The sequence below is a fragment of the Rhodnius prolixus genome, unplaced genomic scaffold (genome assembly GCF_049639745.1).
Source record: "Rhodnius prolixus isolate KJV_2025 unplaced genomic scaffold, Rpr scaffold_2, whole genome shotgun sequence".
Lineage (NCBI taxonomy): Eukaryota > Metazoa > Arthropoda > Insecta > Hemiptera > Reduviidae > Rhodnius > Rhodnius prolixus.
The window spans coordinates 59,818,549-59,844,476 of record NW_027411592.1 but is presented as its reverse complement, the minus strand read 5'-3'; the positions used below and the strand labels follow the sequence as shown (position 1 = coordinate 59,844,476).

General features: G+C 30.6%; 2 protein-coding genes across 8 annotated transcripts; both read left to right on the top strand.

Moving 5' to 3' along the window:
* Window positions 1-1,955: 1,955 nt before the first annotated feature.
* Window positions 1,956-20,891, top strand: LOC141448500 (uncharacterized). Its single transcript, XM_074116879.1, has 6 exons — window positions 1,956-2,174; window positions 2,250-2,375; window positions 3,402-3,540; window positions 7,381-8,678; window positions 19,536-19,604; window positions 20,002-20,891. Exons 4-6 carry the CDS (start codon window positions 7,953-7,955, stop codon window positions 20,869-20,871), a joined length of 1,665 nt encoding a protein of 554 aa, XP_073972980.1. The 5' UTR covers window positions 1,956-2,174; window positions 2,250-2,375; window positions 3,402-3,540; window positions 7,381-7,952; the 3' UTR covers window positions 20,872-20,891.
* Window positions 20,892-25,476, top strand: LOC141448569 (uncharacterized). Of its 7 annotated transcripts, none has more exons than XM_074117003.1 (3): window positions 20,892-21,428; window positions 23,388-23,547; window positions 23,635-25,476. In XM_074117003.1, exon 3 carries the CDS (start codon window positions 23,693-23,695, stop codon window positions 24,956-24,958), a length of 1,266 nt encoding a protein of 421 aa, XP_073973104.1. In that variant the 5' UTR covers window positions 20,892-21,428; window positions 23,388-23,547; window positions 23,635-23,692; the 3' UTR covers window positions 24,959-25,476. The 7 variants fall into 7 exon arrangements, with proteins under 7 accessions (XP_073973104.1, XP_073973103.1, XP_073973102.1 ...); XM_074117002.1 differs by lacking the exon at window positions 20,892-21,428 and adding an exon at window positions 21,981-22,291 and having other exon boundaries at window positions 23,619-25,476; XM_074117001.1 differs by lacking the exon at window positions 20,892-21,428 and adding an exon at window positions 21,982-22,291.
* The last annotated feature ends 452 nt before the right edge of the window (window positions 25,477-25,928 follow it).

Below are 25,928 nucleotides of genomic sequence, written 5' to 3'. Positions count from 1 at the left end.
ATGAACATTTTCTAGAAATAAAAATTCTCCAAACCTAGTTCTAGAAAATATTTCTATCACTTGTGTTACACAGTTTCTACATATCTCTAAAAAAACCTGCCATTAAATAAATATTTTGGAATAAATGTTTTTTAGTAAATGTACAGATTTATGTAGTGATTATCGTCAAAGGGTTGATCGTCAAAAAGTGCACGAAAAAGCGTAACGTTGAAAAACACCCAACTTTGAATTTTTTTTTTTCCTCTTTTTCTATAAAAGATAAAATTCCCAAATTTTCTTTAAAATATAGGGCAAATCCTCTTTTATAACTGTAATTTTTTTTTTTTGCAACAACCCAGAACAATTGATTTCGAAAAAAAAGTTGCTGAAAATGATCAAAAACGGCGTTTTCAGAAAATGTTCTTGTTCTTCTTGTTATCTTTTTTTTTTTGTAAACAACGTAGCGCCTAAACGCGCGAACCGATTTTCATGAATGAGGTGTCTTTCGATTCGGAATTTTATGTAGATGTGCCTTTTGGGGGTCTCGACGATGTACATCGAATGGGAGAGGAGTTAGCCCCATGTGTTGCATTCATTTCAAATTATCGTCGCGTCAACAGATTTTCGTGAACGAAGAATCATTTTATTCAAATTTTAGAGGTTTCAACGATGTGCATCATTAGACGGGGAGTTCGCCTCCATACGAGTAAGACCCCCTGTAATAGAATTAATACTAATAATTCTATTAATCTTAAACCGATTTTAATAAAATTTAGCTCGTAGGGATGGAAAAAGCTTCTCTATGTGACATTATCATATGCTCTTACACCTACTAAGAATTACTGTAATCGTTCGACGTATGGACCGATTTACATCAATGAATTACCATTCAATTCGAAATTTTGTGTAGATTTTTTGAATTAAATAATTTAATACGTACAATCTATAGGAAAGGAATTAGTTCCACCAGTTATTAACAAAATCTGTATAAATCTTGGCCCAGTTTTGATAAAATTTGGCAGGAAGAAGGGGCTTCCCTATGTAACATTAAAGTCTCATTCTGCTCTTACTCCTATTAAGTAGAGAGATTGCAATTGTATCTAATTTTCATTTTTCACATTTATTTGAAAAAAATCAAATCTCTTTTTCTCGTTTAAGGAACGTCAACATCTGACGTTATTGGCGGCCGGAGTCTTTATCATTATTTTCTGTCATAATAATTCAAAAATGGAAGTATCAAAATGTAGTGTGAAGTTCAGCTTTTCGTGTTATGGAGTTATTTAGTTCGCGTACAAAATTAAAAAAAAAAAAAATATTTCGGGTATGAATAATATGTACGTATTAAATATTTATTTTTGACAAAAAGTCAAGTTAAAAAAATAATATCCTAATACTTGTATTTAACTTACTTACTAGCGATTGCAGATTGTTTAAGTAGTGCCGCAATTTAATCAACCAGAAAGCATGTATGGAAGCTCCTTAACCAATTCCTTATATCTTCTCTTAATTTAGGATCTAACTATTAATAAATTGTAGATTGTATTAGAAGGGCGGTTCCACCAAAAAGGGGAAGGAAGCAGGCAATCCAAAAAGCCCATTGTTCCCCTAACCATTAATAAATTAATATTGGTTTGATTTTTCCACATATTTTTGTTAATGTTTTTTCTGCCTTTTTCTGAGTTTTTTTTTTAGTGGGAAGAAGAAGTAAATCAACTAAAATAATAAATTACTGTTCATTATTTTTTGTGACTGTTTCATCCTAATAAAATAATAAAGAAATAAATAATTTTTTCGTACTCATAAAATCTGAAAACATCTCTTTCTGGGGAAGATTCAATTTCGTACACAACGTTCCTCTTAAGTAAAGCTCTTTTTTGAAGAAATTAAAAAAGGATATTTGATATTTATTAAGAATATAGGAAGGGGCCGCAAACATTTTTAAAACTTCTGATAAAAGTCACAGCAGCGCTACCAATCATTGTTTCACTGGATTTGAGAATATTAGGCAGTACTCCTACTCAGTATCAGTATTTAGTATTTAGTGTTATCGTCCAGTTCCAGTTCGTCTTTGTAGATGAAACCTGCCAAGTGGTATTGGTTAATTGTTTATTGGCAAAAGGTAAGGAAAGCAAAAGGTGTGATTGTGCTATTTGATTAGGAAAGTATTGTTTTTTTGGATGGAGTTGTTACTTTGAGTAAGTAAATAGTCAACTCATTTTAGACAAATAGAATTTAAAATTTTTAATTTCATTTTTCAATGATAATTTTAGAAGATTGACAAATAATAAATTAACGGAGGCAATTTACTACTTCTTTAACGAGCGGTTTATTACAAGGATTAATTGCAACTGCATTTTGAAATTCGAAAAGAAGAGAAGACGAGCACAATCTTCCAGGTATTTGGATGTCTAATTTGTACATTTTCGGCGAGCTCTTAAAAATTAAAATACAGTATAATAAACTACAATAAGCCTTATATTATAAGGCTTAAGGTTACAATTATTTGGATAAACTAGAGTTTATCAGATGGCTCTACTTCTTGGTGTGAACGATGCTAGGCTAGACTATCACTAATAGTTTTATGACTAGTCTGTCCATTTTCAGAATGAATCAAGGTAATATCACTTGCGTAGAAAGTGTTCTACAGGTAAATGGTTTTTGTGTACTTATGGCTCTTGTATTACAAGTCACTTATAGGTTGTGTATTTTTAATAATTAATTTTGTCTTTAGATTATTTAGTGAGTACCAAATATTTAATGGAAATGGAATAAATTGTAGTTTATATTATCATCAAGATAGATCGTAAGGGGTTGGAATGAATGCTTAAAATAGGTAGAAAGTACTAGAATCACTGTTTTATTTTCTTTGGATATCGTATCATTACTGAAGCGAGACGACCGGTAAAGGTAGCCTCTCGAAGCAGATATTACTAGCTCAACCTGCAAGCCTAGTCACGGCAAACGTGAAATCCAATCCACTTTCTGTAGTGGAACAGAGCAACTACTGACAGCTCTGTCACGTCCCGAACAACACTGCAGGGGGACTAGAATAAGACGGAATTAGAAAAAGAAAACTGGATAAGGTAAATAGGAAGTTATTGGAGGAGACCCACCAGAGTCCTGTTGGCCGCAGCGCTTGAACACTACGCTTCCAGTCCACACTAGGTGGAAGTAGGGATGGCTTGCCACTTTAACACTGGAATCACCAAAAAGCTTTAAACCAGTGGCGTTGTAGATTAACTTCTTTTGGTATTTTACGTACTAATCTCGATCTAGTCTGTCATCTTGAAAATTGTTTAAGCTTATTAAATAATTCCTCCTTTGTATCCTTTAAAAATGTAGCAATGATTAACAAAGGTCATGTTACCAAAGCTATGACATTCTTTCGTTCTTTGTTTAATTTAATTTTTATTTTCTTTTAGTGCATTGAGGAACTGTGGCACAACATACTTTGATAAGACATTTTCATGTACTTTGAACTATTCCACAATATAAATTTTGTAGCCAAGGAAATCTATTACCAATTTGAAAATCATGAAAGGAAACGAGCAATCACTGAAGGTATTTCTAAACTATTAAACACTTCTTTTTTTTAATCAAATTTGAATTTTAAAAGCCAAACAAATGTCCGTAAAATTTACAGTTTGTAAACTGTTATAATTAATATTATTGGAGAAAACCAAGATGTTATATATGTTTGCTCATATTAGAGCAAAAGGCTACAACAATTATCAATACCACAATTTCTTACAGTTTTTGAATATCTTTCAAAGTAAGGTAGCATTTTATTGTTTTCACAATGATGCAAAGTAATTCTCTTTCTGACATTATTATACAAAAGTAACGAAGTGGGTAATATCACTGTATTTGAAAAGTTGTCAGTGTTGCTCTGGATAAATTTACAATAATAAATAAACTGTATTGATGGATTAACTTTCTTTAAAACTGGATTTCTGTCGGTTTTAATGTTTATCAGCAAAATGTATAACACCAATACCGATGAAGTTCCACAAGATCATTCAATTTATTTTTTCAGGCTAGTAGCTAAATCTCGAAATTAGAGCGTATTGCACCTTAAAAACAAAAATAATAGCACTAAAAGTTTGGATTTGTAGAGAAAGGTACTATGAGCTTGAAATGTTAGATTTGTCCTTCAGCATTCAACACTTCGGATGGCATTAGTAAAGCGGATCTTTGTATCATTATCATAGATCTTTCAGAATAATTTGATGTCTTCGACAAAAATAAACTGGCCATCTGCGTGAAGTATTTCTCTAGAAATTGCTGAAGCATCCCTATTCTTATGTTCCCAACAAGCTGCTCGTCGTTTTTAAATCTGTTGGAAGTGTTTGGTCAAAATTCAAGTAGGTAATTATTTTGCTTTATTTCAACAATCCAAACAAATACAATCAGTCGATTAAATCAAGTCAAGCAGATTACCCGGTCAAGAGAGAAAGAATGTATGATATGTTTTTCTTAAGTAATGTTGTGTATGATAGATCAAGGATTATTTCATTCTTTAAGGCCGAGCGATTCCATCTGAATTGTAATCTTGTCAGGCACATTCACTTAGTTTTGAGTAAAAAAACAAAAAATATATCTTGGGTTAACAAAAAATGTACATCTTCATCAAGACAAAGCAATACGGCACTAGTCGAACACTTTTTAGTAATGAAAAAGTTAAATTTTCAAGATGCATCACTCAGCTTACTGCAGCCCGAATAAGTATCTCGTGATTACCATCTTTTCTATTCTCTAGCCCAATTCTTATGGGCATATTATGAACCCAAAATTAGCTTCCAAAAGCATCTAATATTTGGCTCAAGAATGGATTTAAATTTTAAAATAATAATAGTAATAATGAAGAAACAATGTATTTTGAGGATTAAGCCTAAGAGATAAGTAAACCAAACCTAGTTTTGGAATTTTAAGAAGAATGTGCACGTCTTTGGTCAACTGAAAGTATAATTAAATGAGAAAAGATAAATTAATCAGTATAAGAAAGTTTAGATGTCTTGCATCCGGATTGCTATAACTTTGGAAAAAAAGGAAGAACTAAATGTCATGAGCGGTTAAAATGGAATCGATTTTTTTGATATTGTGTACTGTGTTTAGTGAAGAGCCTAAAAATTACCTTCGAGTGGGCTATATTCATCCATTCACGAAAGGCGATAAAGCTACTCAACAATTGCCTGGATTGATCGATTTAGTAAGAATTGCAGAAAGATTATTTAAAGGGAAGGATACTATATAACTCTTAGAACAAATCAGAATGACACACTCAAAATAATTTAATTCTTTCGTACTCGCTAACAGTTGAATAATTGAAAATAAATTATTAATTTTAAATAAATCTTGAATTAATAACTCTGAATCAATTCAATTGTTTGCTTGTAACAAAGATTATATAGCGAATATAGAATAAAATATTAATGCGTTGAGTTGAGTATTTGAATGTTAATGTTGAGCGTTTGAATGTAACAAGGGCGGAGACACAGTTCAGTTGTCCTTTGATTCTAAAAAGGGCACCACTTACCTTTGTCTTTGTGGTATCGAGCATCTAAGAGAAGTGAATCTCTTTAATTAATCTGTTAACAATACCCGCCAACTCGAATTCAATAATTAACATTGAAACTAATACTTTGCTATTTAATTTTTCTTTTAGATTTATTACTATGACAAAAGATTTCGCCTTAACATTGACGGCCAAAAGAATAAGGAAATATCTAGATGTTGCTGTTGTATCGAGCATGAAAACAAATATAGAAGTGTGCCCTAACATTGTGAATTGACAGCTGAAGAAAAAATAGTTGTTTGTTTTTTTTTTAAGAAAGTGTTTATTAACGTCAAGTTCAATAGAAAAGGATTGCCTTTTCTTAGCAAGGCTAATCACTTACTCAACTCCTTCATTGGATTTCTACTTCTTTTTACGAATTTAGAAAGTTTACGCTTGAACAATATCTTCGAAGTCATGTTTATAACTGTTGAAGATATGGGTGAAAAGAAGATAAACGAATATATGTACATACATTAATGATAGAAGTTAAATATAAGTGTGATGAATGCAAGGTTCAAATATTCAAGCATCTGATGCCTGGTTTGATGTTTTACGTTCAAGAAAGAAATGCCTTTAATAGTAGTGACTGCGATTATAGCAGTAATTTCGTCGAGAAAGATTTGACTCACTCATTAGAACACATACGTACATGTATGAAGAAGTTTAAATGCAATAATCCTTTGGAAGAACATTTGAGGATACATTCGGGAGATAAGCCCTATAAATGTGATCAGTGAGATTTCAGTTGTACTCAACCTGGTAATCAATCTATCAATCTATATGCGAAGGCATACAGGCCTGAAGCCATATAAATGTACTGAATGCGATTACACTTCGTGGTACTTTGAAGAAACATTTAAGAACACATTCTGGGGAAAAGCCTTATATAAATGTAATAAATATGATTACTGATGTGCACAGACGGGAAATTTGAAAACACATGAACTAGAACATACAAGCCTAGAGCCGTAGAAATGTACAGAATACGATTACACTTGTACACTCAATGGAAGATTAAAAGAACAAGCTTATTCATTGTGTCGAAAAAACCAGATCATTGTGAATTATGTGATTATTGATGTAGAACACCAGGTAATTTGAGATCTCATATGCGAACACATTTGCGTATAGAAATCCCCAAGGATCCATTTCAATGTGCGTATTACAATTGCAGAAAATCGGGAACTTTTAAAAGTTCGTATGCTGTAGCATGTTCAGACGGGAAGCTTTGTAAAGAACGTGATTACGCCCATTATCCGGCTAATAACCCAGAAGTTTATCGTTCTAATGCGAAAACTTTAGTCTTTAAGCTGTTTGAAGTTTTTTTTTTCAAGAGGTGCAAGGTCTAGAATAGTATAGTACTTAAAGTTTCTGGCAGTTTTGATTGCCAAAGATCGAGAATGTTATTTGAAAACTAGAAATAAATAAAAATAGGTTCCATCCATATAAAATTTAAAAAAAAATCGATCAATCATACGATCATCGATCGTTAATCGATCTTTAATATATTGCTTTCGTTTTTGTTGATTTCGATTAGATTGCAAACTTTTAAGATCTGGCGTTGATTAAAAGAACTTCCACCCATAATTGTATCAGTGATTATGTATTAAATATGTTCATACAAAAAATATGAATAAAACAAATCTATATTTTAATGTATATTTACTAAACTACCTCGGATCTTAAAGTCACTTGGAGGTTAAGACCTTTCTGTAAGAAATAAAGTTGAAATTAGCTAATAAACATCAGAAAACAGAGATACTATTTTATTAGATCTGGTAACAATACTCAACATTAATAATTATTAATAGAAATAATAATTAACTATTCAATTTCTCTTTTAGATGAAATCCGATGAGAAAAGATTTAGCTACATTATTGACGACAAGATTTTGGAACCAACTGGTATCATGCATTAATTGTGCAAGAAATATTGAAGTGTATGGGCTGACTACAGGTCTATTTATATTTTATTTAATAGACATTAATGAGAACCAATCAACTAGGTTGCGAATTAACTAACTAAAAGTTTTAAAATTAGTTATGTGAAAAAAGAAGGGACTTTAAAAGAACCCAATTTACAGTATTTTACAAACGATTACTTTATTACTAAATCATAATTAACTATATTCTAATCTTAGAAAAACGTTTTTAAAAACAAGAATAAATCCAAGACTCTTAATGACTTCCTTTTGTACCTGTTTGTTCTTATTATTATTTTTAAGGAGCTGGGATAAGACGTGAGTGTATATAATGTTGATAAAAGGTTACTAAAAATCATTTAAGGTTACATTTTATTATTAATTACTTAAAAAAAAATAAATAAATAAACTGCGAGTATAACCTAAAATGTTCAAAGACTATAATTGAGCTGAAAGTGAGGAGCTTTTTTTTGGAGCACTTGGGAAAAACGAAGATGCCTTATCATTGTAGTGACTGCGATTTTAGCTGTAAGCGACCCCAAGGTTTAGAATCGCATATGCGCACTCATACTGGAGGAAATAGGTATAGATGTAATGAATGCGATTATAGTTCTGAACGAGCCCTTCGTTTGAAATTACATATGCGAACACATTCTGGTGATAAACCATTTAAATGTGACCAGTGTGAATACTGTTGCACTCAGTCTGGTAATCTTAAACTACATATGCGTGTGCATACGGGAGAAAAGCCATATAAATGTACTGAATGTGAGTATAGTTCTAGATTTAGAGGTAGTTTGAAAGTACATATGCGAACACATGCCGTAAATAAACCATATAAATGTAATGAATGTAATTTCAGTTGCGCACAGATTGGTAATTTAAAATTGCATATGCAAAAACATACAGGCGTAATGCCGTATACATGTAAAGAATGTGATTATACTTGTGGTCTTGCCGGTAGACTCAAAGAACATATGCTTACCCATTCAGGGGAGAAACCATATAAATGTGATATGTGTGCTTACAGTTGTAGAACTGCTGGAAATTTGAGGGCACATATGCGAACGCATTCCCAAGAGAATTCATTTAAATGTGGTCTTTGCGATTACAGTTGTGGTGAATTAGAAGTTTTAAAACTTCATATGCTTTCACATTTACATATTCCAGCTGGAAATTATATAATAAAGGCGATTACTGTTGCAGATAATCCCGAAACTTGAGAATATTGGAATGCACTCTCGCAATCTGTATTCTGCAATCGCTTTTGCATTTAGCTTTCATGAAGTTTAGCTTAAGGCTAAATACGTTTAAACAACTTACTGAACCAATTTTTTTTTTTTTTTAATACTTTCAATGTAAACATTTACAGAATTTGTGAAGCGAATTCATTCCATTCTATATGTTTTGGTAATAAAATAAAAATGACAATTACAAAAGTTAAAAATAGGCTCTTTCGCTGGGATAAACTTACACTTTCCCAGTCAGACAATTATTTATAAAACCTTTGTGTAAATAATATTCTGTAAAGAATAAAAATAATAATACTAACCTATTCTGTTACTGAATTTATTCGGATGTTATAACTCCAGACTGGAATATTAGGTTTAATATTTTATTACACTAAACTAAAGAAAATGAAATTTGTAAATCAATACTTCAGACTAAACATTTCCAAAATCTTTCCTTAACTAGATTTAACATTCAATGTATTTTGTAATGTATTATTAAAGTGATTGTAATGCTATTATTATAACTGAAGACTATAAGTATTACTGTTTAAATTCAAGTATTTGTTAAATGATTCCTATTGCCAACTATTCCAATGTATCTCACCTACTCATTTCAATTTATTTTTTTTATTTATTGCTACATAGCCAATTGTTTAAGCAATGGAGGTGGCCAATCATTTAATTTCAATATAAACTATGACCCAATCTAACTGATTCACGTCCTTAAATAATAAATTTGCTTATAAAATATTTACAAATATAATTTTCGATTAAGCAGTTTATTTCAAATAGTTAAATAATTTTACAAAACCAAACATCTGGAATTACTATCACAATTGTATTCTAAGAAAATAGCTCATTTTGTTTATCTGTAAAACAAGAAAAACAAGTGCTAAATGACATTAAACAAAGAAAATATCTAAATATACCGGGTGCCTAAGACTATTGATGAACAATTGAAATAAAATAAAACAATGTCTCAAAAGTTGTTGCACATCATTTTCAATTGATTTATAACAATCAATTAATTGATTGATTGATTTATAACATCAAACTTATTTTTTTTGGATTAGAGGTTTTTTTTTTCGGTAATGGCCAGAAAAAAAAGTAAGCTCTGTAGCTGATATAAATCGCAATGTTTTAGACATAATACTTAAAGGTTAAATTTTGGAGGATTTTAATTAACTTCAAATTCCAAACCTCCATATCTCTCTTTCTAATCATCAGAATTCAATGATTTCTTTACCATATTGTACAGAAAAGTTATCACTATAGGTGATATAAAGCGCAATGTTTTAATCATAATAGTTAATGAGAGAGTTAAATTTAAGAGCTTTCAATTACCTTCAAATTTCAAACCTCCATATCTCCCTTACAATTCATCAGTATTCAATGATTTCTTTACCATATTGTAGAGAAAAGTTAGCACTATAGCTGATATAAAGCGGAATGTTTTAATCATAATAGTTAATGAGATATAGAGGGTTAAATTTTGGAGGTTTTCAATTACCTTCAAACTTAAAACCTCCATATCTCCCTTACAATTCATCAGTATTAATGATTTCTTTACCATATTGTAGAGAAAAGTTAGCACTATAGCTGATATAAAGCGCAATGTTTTAATCATAATAGTTAATGAGATATAGAGGGTTAAATTTTGGAGGTTTTCAATTACCTTCAAACTTAAAACCTCCATATCTCCCTTTCAATTCATCAGTATTCAATGATTTCTTTACCATATTTTAGAGAAAAGTTAGCTCTATAGCTGATAAAAAGCGCAATGTTTTAATCATAATAGTTAATGAGATATAGAAGGATAAATTTTGGAGGTTTTCAATTACCTTCAAATTTCAAACCTCCATATCTTTCTTTCTATTCATCTGAATTCAATGATTTCTTTACCAAAATGTAGAGGAATGTTAGCACTATAGCTGATATAAATCGCAATGTTTTAATCATAATAGTTAATGAGAAATAAAAAGTTAAATTTTCGATATTTTCGATCTCAGTTTTGACATTCATTCCAAATTCAGACGTTTATAACTCTTTTCCTCCTTTTCGGATTTTAATGAAATCTTTACCGAATTGTAGAGAATAAAAAGCTCTATAAACGGAATTAATCACATTGTTCTATACTCAATAGATGTTGTGATATGGAAGGTTAAATTTTTAACGTTTTCGTATTCGTTCAAAATTTCAAACTCTTATATCTCTTTTTGTATTTATCAAATTTCAATGATTTCTTCACCGAAATGTAGAGAAAAGTATTCTGTAAAGCTGGTATAAATCGCATTTTTCTGCCTGTAATAGTAAATGAGATATAGAAGGTTAAATTTTCAATGTTTTCGATCTCAGTTTTGACATTCGTTCCAAATTCAGACGTTTATAACTCTTTTCCTCTTTTTCGGATTTTAATGAAATCTTTACCGAATTGTAGAGAAAAAACAGCTCTATAAACGGAATTAATCACATTGTTCTATACTCAATAGATGTTGTGATATAAAAGGGTAAATTTTTAAGGTTTTCGTATTCGTTCAAAATTTCAAACTCTTATATCTCTTTTTGTATTTATCAAATTTCAATGATTTCTTCACCGAAATGTAGAGAAAAGTATTCTGTAAAGCTGGTATAAATCGCATTTTTCTGCCTGTAATAGTAAATGAGATATAGAAGGTTAAATTTTCAATGTTTTCGATCTCAGTTTTGACATTCGTTCCAAATTCAGACGTTTATAACTCTTTTCCTCTTTTTCGGATTTTAATGAAATCTTTACCGAATTGTAGAGAATAAAAAGCTCTATAAACGGAATTAATCACATTGTTCTATACTCAATAGATGTTGTGATATGGAAGGTTAAATTTTTAACGTTTTCGTATTCGTTCAAAATTTCAAACTCTTATATCTCTTTTTGTATTTATCAAATTTCAATGATTTCTTCACCGAAATGTAGAGAAAAGTATTCTGTAAAGCTGGTATAAATCGCATTTTTCTGCCTGTAATAGTAAATGAGATATAGAAGGTTAAATTTTCAATGTTTTCGATCTCAGTTTTGACATTCGTTCCAAATTCAGACGTTTATAACTCTTTTCCTCTTTTTCGGATTTTAATGAAATCTTTACCGAATTGTAGAGAAAAAACAGCTCTATAAACGGAATTAATCACATTGTTCTATACTCAATAGATGTTGTGATATAAAAGGGTAAATTTTTAAGGTTTTCGTATTCGTTCAAAATTTCAAACTCTTATATCTCTTTTTGTATTTATCAAATTTCAATGATTTCTTCACCGAAATGTAGAGAAAAGTATTCTGTAAAGCTGGTATAAATCGCATTTTTCTGCCTGTAATAGTAAATGAGATATAGAAGGTTAAATTTTCAATGTTTTCGATCTCAGTTTTGACATTCGTTCCAAATTCAGACGTTTATAACTCTTTTCCTCTTTTTCGGATTTTAATGAAATCTTTACCGAATTGTAGAGAATAAAAAGCTCTATAAACGGAATTAATCACATTGTTCTATACTCAATAGATGTTGTGATATGGAAAGTTAAATTTTTAACGTTTTCGTATTCGTTCAAAATTTCAAACTCTTATATCTCTTTTTGTATTTATCAAATTTCAATGATTTCTTCACCGAAATGTAGAGAAAAGTATTCTGTAAAGCTGGTATAAATCGCATTTTTCTGCCTGTAATAGTAAATGAGATAGAGAAGGTTAAATTTTCGACGTTTTCGATCTCAGTTTTGACATTCGTTCCAAATTCAAACGTTTATAACTCTTTTCCTCTTTTTCGGATTTTAATGAAATCTTTACCGAATTGTAGAGAAAAAACAGCTCTATAAACGGAATTAATCACATTGTTCTATACTCAATAGATGTTGTGATATAAAAGGGTAAATTTTTAAGGTTTTCGTATTCGTTCAAAATTTCAAACTCTTATATCTCTTTTTGTATTTATCAAATTTCAACGATTTCTTCACCGAAATGTAGAGAAAAGTATTCTGTAAAGCTGGTATAAATCGCTTTTTTCTGCCTGTAATAGTAAATGAGATATAGAAGGTTAAATTTTCGATGTTTTCGATCTCAGTTTTGACATTCGTTCCAAATTCAAACGTTTATAACTCTTTTCCTCCTTTCGGATTTTAATGAAATCTTTACCGAATTGTAGAGAAAAAACAGCTCTATAAACGGAATTAATCACATTGTTCTATACTCAATAGATGTTGTGATATAAAAGGGTAAATTTTTAAGGTTTTCGTATTCGTTCAAAATTTCAAACTCTTATATCTCTTTTTGTATTTATCAAATTTCAATGATTTCTTCACCGAAATGTAGAGAAAAGTATTCTGTAAAGCTGGTATAAATCGCATTTTTCTGCCTGTAATAGTAAATGAGATATAGAAGGTTAAATTTTCAATGTTTTCGATCTCAGTTTTGACATTCGTTCCAAATTCAGACGTTTATAACTCTTTTCCTCTTTTTCGGATTTTAATGAAATCTTTACCGAATTGTAGAGAATAAAAAGCTCTATAAACGGAATTAATCACATTGTTCTATACTCAATAGATGTTGTGATATGGAAGGTTAAATTTTTAACGTTTTCGTATTCGTTCAAAATTTCAAACTCTTATATCTCTTTTTGTATTTATCAAATTTCAATGATTTCTTCACCGAAATGTAGAGAAAAGTATTCTGTAAAGCTGGTATAAATCGCATTTTTCTGCCTGTAATAGTAAATGAGATAGAGAAGGTTAAATTTTCGACGTTTTCGATCTCAGTTTTGACATTCGTTCCAAATTCAAACGTTTATAACTCTTTTCCTCTTTTTCGGATTTTAATGAAATCTTTACCGAATTGTAGAGAAAAAACAGCTCTATAAACGGAATTAATCACATTGTTCTATACTCAATAGATGTTGTGATATAAAAGGGTAAATTTTTAAGGTTTTCGTATTCGTTCAAAATTTCAAACTCTTATATCTCTTTTTGTATTTATCAAATTTCAACGATTTCTTCACCGAAATGTAGAGAAAAGTATTCTGTAAAGCTGGTATAAATCGCTTTTTTCTGCCTGTAATAGTAAATGAGATAGAGAAGGTTAAATTTTCAATGTTTTCGATCTCAGTTTTGACATTCGTTCCAAATTCAAACGTTTATAACTCTTTTCCTCTTTTTCGGATTTTAATGAAATCTTTATCGAATTGTAGAGAAAAAACAGCCCTATAAACGGAAATAATCACATTGTTCTATACTCAATAGATGTTGTGATATAAAAGGTTAAATTTTTAAGGTTTTCGTATTCGTTCAAAATTTCAAACTCTTATATCTCTTTTTGTATTTATCAAATTTCAATGATTTCTTCACCGAAATGTAGAGAAAAGTATTCTGTAAAGCTGGTATAAATCGCATTTTTCTGCCTGTAATAGTAAATGAGATATAGAAGGTTAAATTTTCGACGTTTTCGATCTCAGTTTTGACATTCGTTCCAAATTCAAACGTTTATAACTCTTTTCCTCTTTTTCGGATTTTAATGAAATCTTTACCGAATTGTAGAGAAAAAACAGCTCTATAAACGGAATTAATCACATTGTTCTATACTCAATAGATGTTGTGATATAAAAGGGTAAATTTTTAAGGTTTTCGTATTCGTTCAAAATTTCAAACTCTTATATCTCTTTTTGTATTTATCAAATTTCAATGATTTCTTCACCGAAATGTAGAGAAAAGTATTCTGCAAAAATGGTATAAATCGCATTTTTCTGCCTGTAATAGTAAATGAGATAGAGAAGGTTAAATTTTCAATGTTTTCGATCTCAGTTTTGACATTCGTTCCAAATTCAAACGTTTATAACTCTTTTCCTCTTTTTCGGATTTTAATGAAATCTTTATCGAATTGTAGAGAAAAAACAGCCCTATAAACGGAAATAATCACATTGTTCTATACTCAATAGATGTTGTGATATAAAAGGTTAAATTTTTAAGGTTTTCGTATTCGTTCAAAATTTCAAACTCTTATATCTCTTTTTGTATTTATCAAATTTCAATGATTTCTTCACCGAAATGTAGAGAAAAGTATTCTGTAAAGCTGGTATAAATCGCATTTTTCTGCCTGTAATAGTAAATGAGATAGAGAAGGTTAAATTTTCGACGTTTTCGATCTCAGTTTTGACATTCGTTCCAAATTCAAACGTTTATAACTCTTTTCCTCTTTTTCGGATTTTAATGAAATCTTTACCGAATTGTAGAGAAAAAACAGCTCTATAAACGGAATTAATCACATTGTTCTATACTCAATAGATGTTGTGATATAAAAGGGTAAATTTTTAAGGTTTTCGTATTCGTTCAAAATTTCAAACTCTTATATCTCTTTTTGTATTTATCAAATTTCAACGATTTCTTCACCGAAATGTAGAGAAAAGTATTCTGTAAAGCTGGTATAAATCGCTTTTTTCTGCCTGTAATAGTAAATGAGATAGAGAAGGTTAAATTTTCAATGTTTTCGATCTCAGTTTTGACATTCGTTCCAAATTCAAACGTTTATAACTCTTTTCCTCTTTTTCGGATTTTAATGAAATCTTTATCGAATTGTAGAGAAAAAACAGCCCTATAAACGGAAATAATCACATTGTTCTATACTCAATAGATGTTGTGATATAAAAGGTTAAATTTTTAAGGTTTTCGTATTCGTTCAAAATTTCAAACTCTTATATCTCTTTTTGTATTTATCAAATTTCAATGATTTCTTCACCGAAATGTAGAGAAAAGTATTCTGTAAAGCTGGTATAAATCGCATTTTTCTGCCTGTAATAGTAAATGAGATATAGAAGGTTAAATTTTCGACGTTTTCGATCTCAGTTTTGACATTCGTTCCAAATTCAAACGTTTATAACTCTTTTCCTCTTTTTCGGATTTTAATGAAATCTTTACCGAATTGTAGAGAAAAAACAGCTCTATAAACGGAATTAATCACATTGTTCTATACTCAATAGATGTTGTGATATAAAAGGGTAAATTTTTAAGGTTTTCGTATTCGTTCAAAATTTCAAACTCTTATATCTCTTTTTGTATTTATCAAATTTCAATGATTTCTTCACCGAAATGTAGAGAAAAGTATTCTGCAAAAATGGTATAAATCGCATTTTTCTGCCTGTAATAGTAAATGAGATAGAGAAGGTTAAATTTTCAATGTTTTCGATCTCAGTTTTGACATTCGTTCCAAATTCAAACGTTTATAACTCTTTTCCTCTTTTTCGGATTTTAATGAAATCTTTATCGAATTGTAGAGAAAAAACAGCCCTATAAACGGAAATAATCACATTGTTCTATACTCAATAGATGTTGTGATATAAAAGGTTAAATTTTTAAGGTTTTCGTATTCGTTCAAAATTTCAAACTCTTATATCTCTTTTTGTATTTATCAAATTTCAATGATTTCTTCACCGAAATGTAGAGAAAAGTATTCTGTAAAGCTGGTATAAATCGCATTTTTCTGCCTGTAATAGTAAATGAGATATAGAAGGTTAAATTTTCGACGTTTTCGATCTCAGTTTTGACATTCGTTCCAAATTCAAACGTTTATAACTCTTTTCCTCTTTTTCGGATTTTAATGAAATCTTTACCGAATTGTAGAGAAAAAACAGCTCTATAAACGGAATTAATCACATTGTTCTATACTCAATAGATGTTGTGATATAAAAGGGTAAATTTTTAAGGTTTTCGTATTCGTTCAAAATTTCTAACTCTTAAATCTCTTTTTGTATTCATCAAATTTCAATGATTTCTTCTCCGCATTGTAAAGAAATGTTTTCTGTAAAGCTGGCATAAATCGCATTTTACTGCCAGTAATAGTAAATTAGATATAGATTTTATATCTTCTGTATTATAGATGGTTAAATTTTCAATGTTTTCTATTTCAGATCGAATTTCAAAACTGAGAATTCAATTAATTTTTTACTGCATTGTATTGAAAGTTACCTCTATAGCTGATGTAAATTGCAATGTTTTAATCATAATTGGTATTGAGATATAGAAGGTTAAATTTAAGGGGGTTTTCAATTACGTTGAAATTTCAAACCTCTATTTCTCTCTTTCTCTTCTTCTATTCTATTTTCTTTACATTTGGAATTAGCAATACTTTCATTTTAACCTGATATGGTGTTAAGTCGGAACTGTAACTACCACTGGAGAGATCTTTTAAAGAATGCTTAGAATTGCTGTCCCTCAAGAATCCACAAAATCAGTTTTCTTCGATTAAACAGTAAACGTTTCGAATAAAATTGGTTGGTATTTGTGCGTAACTAGCAATATTAAACTGCGATTTCAGTTTTTCCTCTTAAGTGGAGTAAGGAAAATAATTTGCGATTACAGTACTTTTTTCGTAAAAGGCAAGGAGGCCGAGAATTTGAATCGAATGGCAATTCATTGACGTAAATTACTCGTTAATAATTTTAACGATTGCAGAACTTCCTCGTAGTGGGTGTAAGAGCATGAAGACACTTTACAGCCAGGAAGAGGAACTTTAACCACTTCTTCGTGCTAAATTTTCTCAAATTCGGACTAACCGTTAAAGAAATATTGGTAATATTTTTAGATTAGGCATTTGGAATGAACATCTAACTTTAAGAAAATAACGTTTTTCAGTAAACGTTATTTTTTGTTATTCTATTTTTGTAACTTAAAAAAAATGTTATGTAAAAAAAAGCAACTTTTTTCTTAATCTTATGAAACAAATTCAACAAAATATTCGTCATTTTCATTTGCTAAATAAATTTTCTAAGAAAAACTAAATCGACTTTAATTATATCAATGACCTTTTAAAAGTAATGTGCATTTAAAGTTTCGGGTCAAAGTTGACCTGACGATTCCAGTTGAAGTTGAGATTTTGGGGATACCAGTTATATAGGTTTTTATGGGAAAGGCACAGACTAGACCTCCAGGTCACTTATTCTGTAACTAAAATTAAAGCCACAGTGGAGCGCCACTTTGATGAAAACCTGACTAAAGGCTAAAGATCTGTTATATTCTGTGATTAATGATGTAATCATATGCAAAGCTGCAAACATTAAATTTAAAACGGCAACGAAAGGCCAACACTGAAGATGGTGATTATTGATGAATTGTTGGAAGAACCAAGAATGAGTAGTAAGTGAACTTATGTTTTTTTTTTCTTTTTTAATCTTCCAAGATGACTTAATTTTGTAATTCAGTTTCTAAAGTAAACTTATAATATTGATTTTCTTTGTTGCCCTGAGCAGTTGTGAGTTCTTTTACAAGGGTACAGCAGAAATTCGAAGTGTGTGGTTTACACATGCCCTAAACCAATGCTTATCCTTCAATAGGATATTGTCTCAACTAAAACCATTATGATCCAAAAATTCAATGACCTTCCGAACCCTAACAACCATGTTTTGGAAGCAAACAGTATATTTCTAACCATTCCCTTTGTATCTTCTCCACGTATGCAAATTTTGTACGGTGCAAAATTGGACCAAAAAAACAGAAGAGCTGATATTGTATAATTCCGAGTGGGTGAGGAAGAAGGCATAATTCAATTCTTCTATTAATGGGGTTCTTTGATTTTGATTTCTTATTAAAGAAGTACTTTTTCTTGAATTTCCAAAGTGGGATATTGTTCAGTCAAAACAGAGGAGTGCACTTTATTTCTCAGTTGAGTTCGTTTTTAATCGCACAATCATCATGAACTGATGCCCGCCAGTTAATTTCAAAGTTAATAAAATATAAGCATAAAAATGGAAGTACGACACTGTGTTATTATACCAGTCTGAGTTCATTGTTCCATCATTCTAGTAGTTAATTTTCAGCACCGTAGAAGCAATGAGTGCATATATTCTAGGGTTGTATACCATTAACCTTTTTTGCATAATGTGTGCAAAAGTAAATGATGTCTCTTTATATTTTTCACGAAGTAGACTCTGAACATGATTTTTTTTAAAAGTCAATTTACGAGAAGTGATGCTCATTAGAATATCATGTGCGAGAATGTTCGCTTGTATTCCTTCAAGTAAGACATATTGCGGGATTACCCGTATATTCTTCTATTTCCACATAAACTTTAACTTATGCCACTCTATTGTCAGAGCAGCAAAGAAATTTTGAAGCAACCCTGGTTTTCCTTTTCTTTTTTTTTTTTACCTGGACTAACTTTGTGAACATATCTTGATCAATGACCCTGAACATTCTTTTACTACTACAACTTTAATTGCTAAGGTGGCTAATTGCATATTTAATCTTGATTTCAGAAAGAATTTGCTAAAATATTGATCTGGACAATGTTGCTAAAAAGAAAAGAAAATCCCTTTCTGCCAAGATTATCGCTGACATCTTAGATAAAATATTAAGGGAATCAGCATATCTGCTGTATTTTAAAAGGAAACCAGGGAACTATATTTTTGAGCTAGCTATATTACCTTAAATAGCTATATTTTAGTTTTACTACAAGTGAGTTGTTGTATTCCTACTATTTAAAACAAAAAACCACTTTTATTAAAATATTTGTATTTAGAATTTTCTTTGCAAAATGCACCATACAAAGCGCCTACTTTTCGGTTTGAAACCTCTTTTTCAAAATGTAAAAAAAAAGAAGAAAAATCCAGCATTAAAGTAATAATTATTTAGTTAAGGCTTTGTGCAAAAATATATATTTTAATGATAAATAGAATGATTTCACTCGAAGGAAAATCTAATAAATAAGTGTTTTATTTATTACATAACGTTGTATATCATGAATTATTTTGCAGAAATCTACATAATTTGCTATTGAACAATTGCTGTAAAACAGGATTTTTTTAATTCCTCAGTATAAGGATCTGAAGTACTACTATGTATTAGATAGTGACATTTTGGGACTTGCGCAGTAAAATGACTGCCAAAATGACAAACGTTGCTTACTTTTCAGAGGTAGTTATCTATAGTTTTTCCTCTATTATTAATATAATATAAACATTTGCACCCACCTCTTATTTAAATAGTGATACACTGAAGAGTATCCGCATTTCAAAGACTGTGTAAAACAATCAAGTAATCTGAAGTTCAATTCAAAAGTATTTCTCTTAATTTGTTGTTTTTTTTTTCAAAATTTATGGAAAAATCGAGATTCCTTCTAAAGTGGTATTAATAAAATGTGAAAAGTTTAGATTTTGAAGAAAATTGGTGAGTTTGAACTTTAAAAATAGTTGTTAAAGAAAGTCGTATTTCTTTTAATACTTTACTGTTGTTTAAAACTTCTTTTTTTTTAAAAAAATCTTTTTAGTACTTACAAATATATATTTTTTTGAATCTTTAACCTTTTTTCCAGATTTGTCACTTCCTAGTGGGAAATGAAACATTAAATTCTCAAGATATAGAGTCATGTAGAGAAATGATGCCGTTAGAAGGTTATGTGACGACCGTTCTAAAAGAAGAAGAAGATCCGACAATACCAGCTAGAACAGCTGATGAATTGAGACCCTATAAATGTTTTGAATGTGATTTTAGTTTTACTACAAAACCACTTTTAGCTGTACATGTACAAAGACATTCAGGTGAGAAGCCTTATAAGTGTAATCAGTGTGAATACAGTAGTACAACAACTTCTGGTTTAAAAGTACATATACGAACGCATTCACTAGGCAAGGGGCCATATAAGTGTACACAATGTGATTACTATTCTGCAACACCTTCAAAATTAAATATACATCAGCGAAAACATTCCGGCGAGAAACCGTTTAAGTGCAATGAATGTGAATTCAGTACTACAACATCATCTAAATTGAGAGTTCACAAAAGAAAGCATTCTGGTGAAAGACCATATAAGTGCAATGTATGTGATTATAGTTGTGCAACATTCGGAGGTTTAAAAGTACATATTCGTACACATACAGGCGAGAAACCATTTAAGTGTAGAGAATGTGAATATAGTTATAAAACAGTTGGTCAGTTGAGAGTACATACGCGAAAACATTCAGGTGAAAGACCATATAAATGTTGTGAATGTGATTACAGTTGTATATCGTCAGGAAATTTGAAAGTACACATGCGAACACATTCAGGGGAAAAGCCATTTAAATGTGGTGAATGCGGTTATTGTTCAGCAAAATCTGGAAATTTAAAAGTACATATGCGAACTCATTCAAAAAAGAAATCATCTAAGCTTTATGAAATTGATTTAAATGCAGAAATAACCTGAAATTATAATGTTCAAGTAGATATTGAAGTTTTAATATGTCTCATGCACAATTGTTATCTAACCTATTTTCTAGAAACTGGTACTGGTTTGTTGGCTAAGCGGAAAAATCTTTTCACTCGTTTGGAGATTAAAGAACGATCAACTTTAAGCGCCACTGCCATTAACATATGTTTGTGACGAATGTGGAATATACGTTGGTTACTGTTAGAAATTGTTGAGATTTTATGTAACATAATCTGTAATTAATTTTTGTTTTTACATTTTCAAAGATTCAATAATTAGGTTTTAAAAGAAAAATTTCTCCTTCCAGTAACGAAAGTTTCTGTCAGAGGCTCAATTTTGGTACGACGTCAAAAAAGCTAATATGAGTGGGAGTCAAACTTTTGTACACAAACTTCTGAAGATTCAATCTTTGAAGAGGAGAATTACCACACTTATTGAATATCTATTTCTTGTCAGGTTATGGGCAAGTTTATCTTGTTAGTATGGCTTTTTTTTGGAGAAGAAAGCTTTACACTGGAATACCTACCCAAACTCTTAAGCCTAAAAAGTCTTAGGTAATTTATCAAATGTTAACTAGGAAGAAAATAAACAATTGTACAAATTATCATTCAGTGAAATTGAATTTGGGGAAGATGCTGATTAATACCCTAATTTTTCTCTTCATTCTTTAGTCTTTGAATGTTATAAGAATTCGCGGAGGACAGTTTTCTCAGCTTGGAATTTTGTATGATTCACTGGAAAAAAAGTTGCACTGATACGGCACTCGTAATGACGATTTGGAAATTCCAGGCTGTTCCATGTATTCCAATGATGTGTAGGTAACAATATAGTGATGGAGAATAAAGTTGATTTTAGCTTTGAAGAAGACAAAGCTGGTAATAAATTCTAGCTCTATAAACTTCTAATTTTAAGTGTTTTGACGAACGGGAGGGGGGTCCAAAATATCAATGATTCTTATTTATGCAAATGCCACTTACGCATAAAAATAACAGTATAGATTGGACTATGAAGGATATTTTGAACAAACTCATGGCAGAAGTAGCTCCTAAAAAAGTCACAATTTTTTTTTTTAGTCACTATTGCCGCAAAAACAAAAAAGGTTTAGTTCTTATGCCCGGAGAGCAAGGTCCAGTTGTACTAACTATTGCCACAGCGTCGCAAGCCATTGTAACCTCTGAAGTTTGAGAGGTCTCAGGTTATGAAAATCCTGTCTTTAAAAGATTTGAAGTTCGTAAGATTGAAACTGAAATTAATTAAAATTAATAATCGCGAGACATAACAATTTGAACAATTAGTTGTGACGTAGAAAAATGAACATATGTTTCATGTTTCTAATTATTAAATTTTAGCACTTGGTGTGTCCGAACAATTTACTACTGTAATAGTAATAAAAGTTGTCCAATCATCAACCCTGGAGGTAATTTGAACTTCCTTAAAAACATTTTTGACTCTAAAAACAATATAATCTAGTGAAAATTGGTTGTATGAAGTGTGAAATTTTTAAAAACAATTAAAAATTTATTTACATGAAATAGTTACCTAATTTTAATTAGGTGGAAGGGAACTAATAAAATCGTGTATGATATTTGAATTTGCCCGTTAAACATTAAATAAGAATACTTACTTTTTTAAATTGTGTATAAGGTTAGTCATTCATGCTCGGAGATAGAAACTTTACAAAAAATGAGTAATGAAATAAATTATTAGTACCAAGAGCTTTTGATGCAAGTCTTATAGCTAGAATATCGCGAACGAGGATTCGTTGAGTAGGTGATCTTAAGCAATGAACAACTATCGCAGACTGTGAGCAGCTTTAGAGAAAGTAAGAGGCCACCATACTCAGAAGTGATGTCCAATTTTCAAAGAACAGAGGTGACTGAGTAAGGAAAAAATCATCTCATAAGGAACTTTTTTCTTTATGGAGAGAAATGGAACCACGTTCCTGATTTTTTTTTTTTTTCTAGCTTGTAATTATTCTCCTCTATGCATGCATGGTAATATTAAAACTGTCCGGTAGGACAGTTGTATAAGCGTTGATCATCAAAAACTGCACGAAAAAGCGTAACGTTGAAAAACACCCAACTTTGACAATTTTTTTTCTCTTTTTCTATAAAAGATAAAATTCCCAAATTTTCTTTATAATATAGGGCAAATCCTCCTTTATATCAGTCTTTATATTCATTGCGAAATTTGAACTAACAATATACAATAATTAATTAGCAGGAGTGGAATAAGCTTGTTCAAAGCCAAAATTCATTAAGCTTCCCCAATCAACATAAATAATATCTCTGATCAGTTTTGGATTTTTCACCATCATCACAGGTGATCAATTAGTTTGGTGCCGAGAATTTGATTTCTTGTTACCGACCCACATTACACTTACTGACTGCGTGAGATAGGTTCTATGCTGTGTATGTGTGTTATTTAAAATATGTTTGTAAAAATAGTGAAATAAAGTTAATGAAACCTAATGGCAATAAAATATCACTATATAATATTATTTTATTTTTCAGATTTGGCATTTCCTGTTGAAAATTATAGATAGGATTACTTCCTATTGTTTGGAGCGTGGATTTTTTAAGACACGTAACACAAAGCAGCACATTAATGAAATAATAATTTAACTAGCAAGTAAAATTGAATGAAGTACTCAAAATTACAAAAGATAGAATGGTAAAAATAAGTTATAAATAAAAATATTTAAATTATAATGCTGACCTAACACAATCAATAACATAATGTAGAAATCTTTAATTACAGGATGTTCAGCGGATATTAGTGTAAAAGTTGGAAACTGTTGAAAGGATAAAACTTTTCAATGGAGCCTCATTTTCTTGAAGATTTTGGGTCTAAAATCATAGACAAGGATTTGGGAGTATGTCAGAAGACATCTATTATAGAAAGACCTCTTAAATGTAATGAATGCAATTGCATTTATCCAACGTTTGAGATTTTGAAAGCTCATCTGCTTACTCATTCAAGCAAAATTATAAATAAGAGCTCCGAGAGCGATTGTAATTATTCTACATTAACTAGATTTCCGGTTGTGCACAAACTGACTCATTCAAATAAGCAATTATTTAAGTGCACCGAATGTGATTATAGCAGTATACGGTATAATAATTTCAAAGTGCATATGCGAACACATACCGGCGAAAACCCATATACGTGTAGTGAATGTGATTATAGCTGTGCACAGTATGGTAGTTGGAAAGCACATACGCTAAGACATACAGGTGAGAACCCATACGTTTGTAATATATGTGAATACAGTTGTAAAACAACGGGTTGTTTAAAGGTACATATACGTACACATACAGGCGAGAAGCCATATACATGTACTGAGTGTGATTACAGCTGTAATACTTCGTCTCATTTAAAAATACATATGCGTACACATACAGGCGAGAACCCATATACATGTAGGGAATGCAATTACAGGGGTAAAACAGCAAGTCATTTAAAAGTGCATTTACGTATCCATACTGGCGAAAATCCATATTCATGTATTAAATGTGAATACAGCTGTAAACGATTAAGTAATTTAAAAAGGCATATACGAGTACATTCTAGCGAAAGGCCGTACACATGTAATATATGCGAATACAGTTGTAAAAATACTGCTTACTTAAAAGTACATATGCGTACACATACAGGCGAGAACCCGTACACGTGTGATGAGTGCCAATACAGTTGTAGAACACAGACACATTTAAAAGTACACATGCGTACCCACACAGGCGAGAAACCATATACATGTACTGAATGCCCTTACAGCTGTAAAACTTCTGGTCATTTAAAAGTGCATATGCGAACTCATACAGGCGAGAAGCCATTTACATGTAGTGAATGCAAATTCAGCTGTAGCAGATCAAGTGTTTTGAAAAAACATTTGCGAAAACACTCAGGCGAAAAGCCGAATCCATTTAGTGAGTTTGAAAATGCTTGTATAAGATGGGAAGATTCGATAACACATTCAGGCGAGGAGCCACTTAATTGTGATCGTGAGTTAGAATTGGGCACGGGCCTGACGAATGAAAATTCATCTGAGAGCTCATCCAGTAGTGATGCGACAAAACTTTAGAGTGTATGAATTCAGCTGCTAAAATCTGATAATTTAAAAACTTACCCAAGTAACGAAAGCATTGGGTGGAGAAGCGACTTATTAGTGTTAAAAGGAATAGAACAGAATCTTCGAAAAATTTCAAATGATGATTTGCTTATGTGTTCAGACTTAGAGCTTTATTAATGGAGCAATTGATATTACAGAATTTTAAAAGCTTTGTGACCCGAAACACACAAGAGAGCACTTTTTAAGCAATTATAGCCCAATGTGTAGATTGCAGTTGTTCTTTTCAGTTGAGAACTCAATGAAGCCTAATAAATGTATGATTTGTGTTGATCGTAATCATGTTCTGCTATTCTTATGATATTTTTTCATTATTCTTTATTATTTCTTACTTTATATTATTTCCATTATTTGTTTGGGCAATAATTTTTCTGCAGTCTTAATACACTTTTAACGACAGCAACTACTTAAAAAGAACATATTTGCAAATCTTGTCAATTCTTGGTTAAAATAAAATAATTTTACAAAGTTAAGCAATTTTTTTTATTTTTACCTGAAGTTTTAAATCAAATTAAATTTAGAATAAAAATAGAAGTACTTTATTTTTTAATAAAAGTATGTACATCAATTTTTTAGAAATTAGGAATGGGTACATGCAGCCGTCTGCCAAATGAAATGAACTTTATATTTGTTAATTTTATTATTTGATTAAATCCTCATGCATTGATTCAATCGTTGTGTACATATTTTTGATACATACATATTACATTTTACTTGATTGCTAATTTTTTAATTATTGTGTACCCACAGATAACACCAAATCTTTCTTCGTTCTCTAGAGCTTTCGTTCACAATTTCATTCGCCTTCTTAAAACCTGTCTGACAACAGAGATAATATATTGGCAGGTAGAACTCTTTTCATAAGTTGTTCTTGACACTCAAGGGTGGCATAATTAACCGTATTGGACATCAGGATATAAGTAAA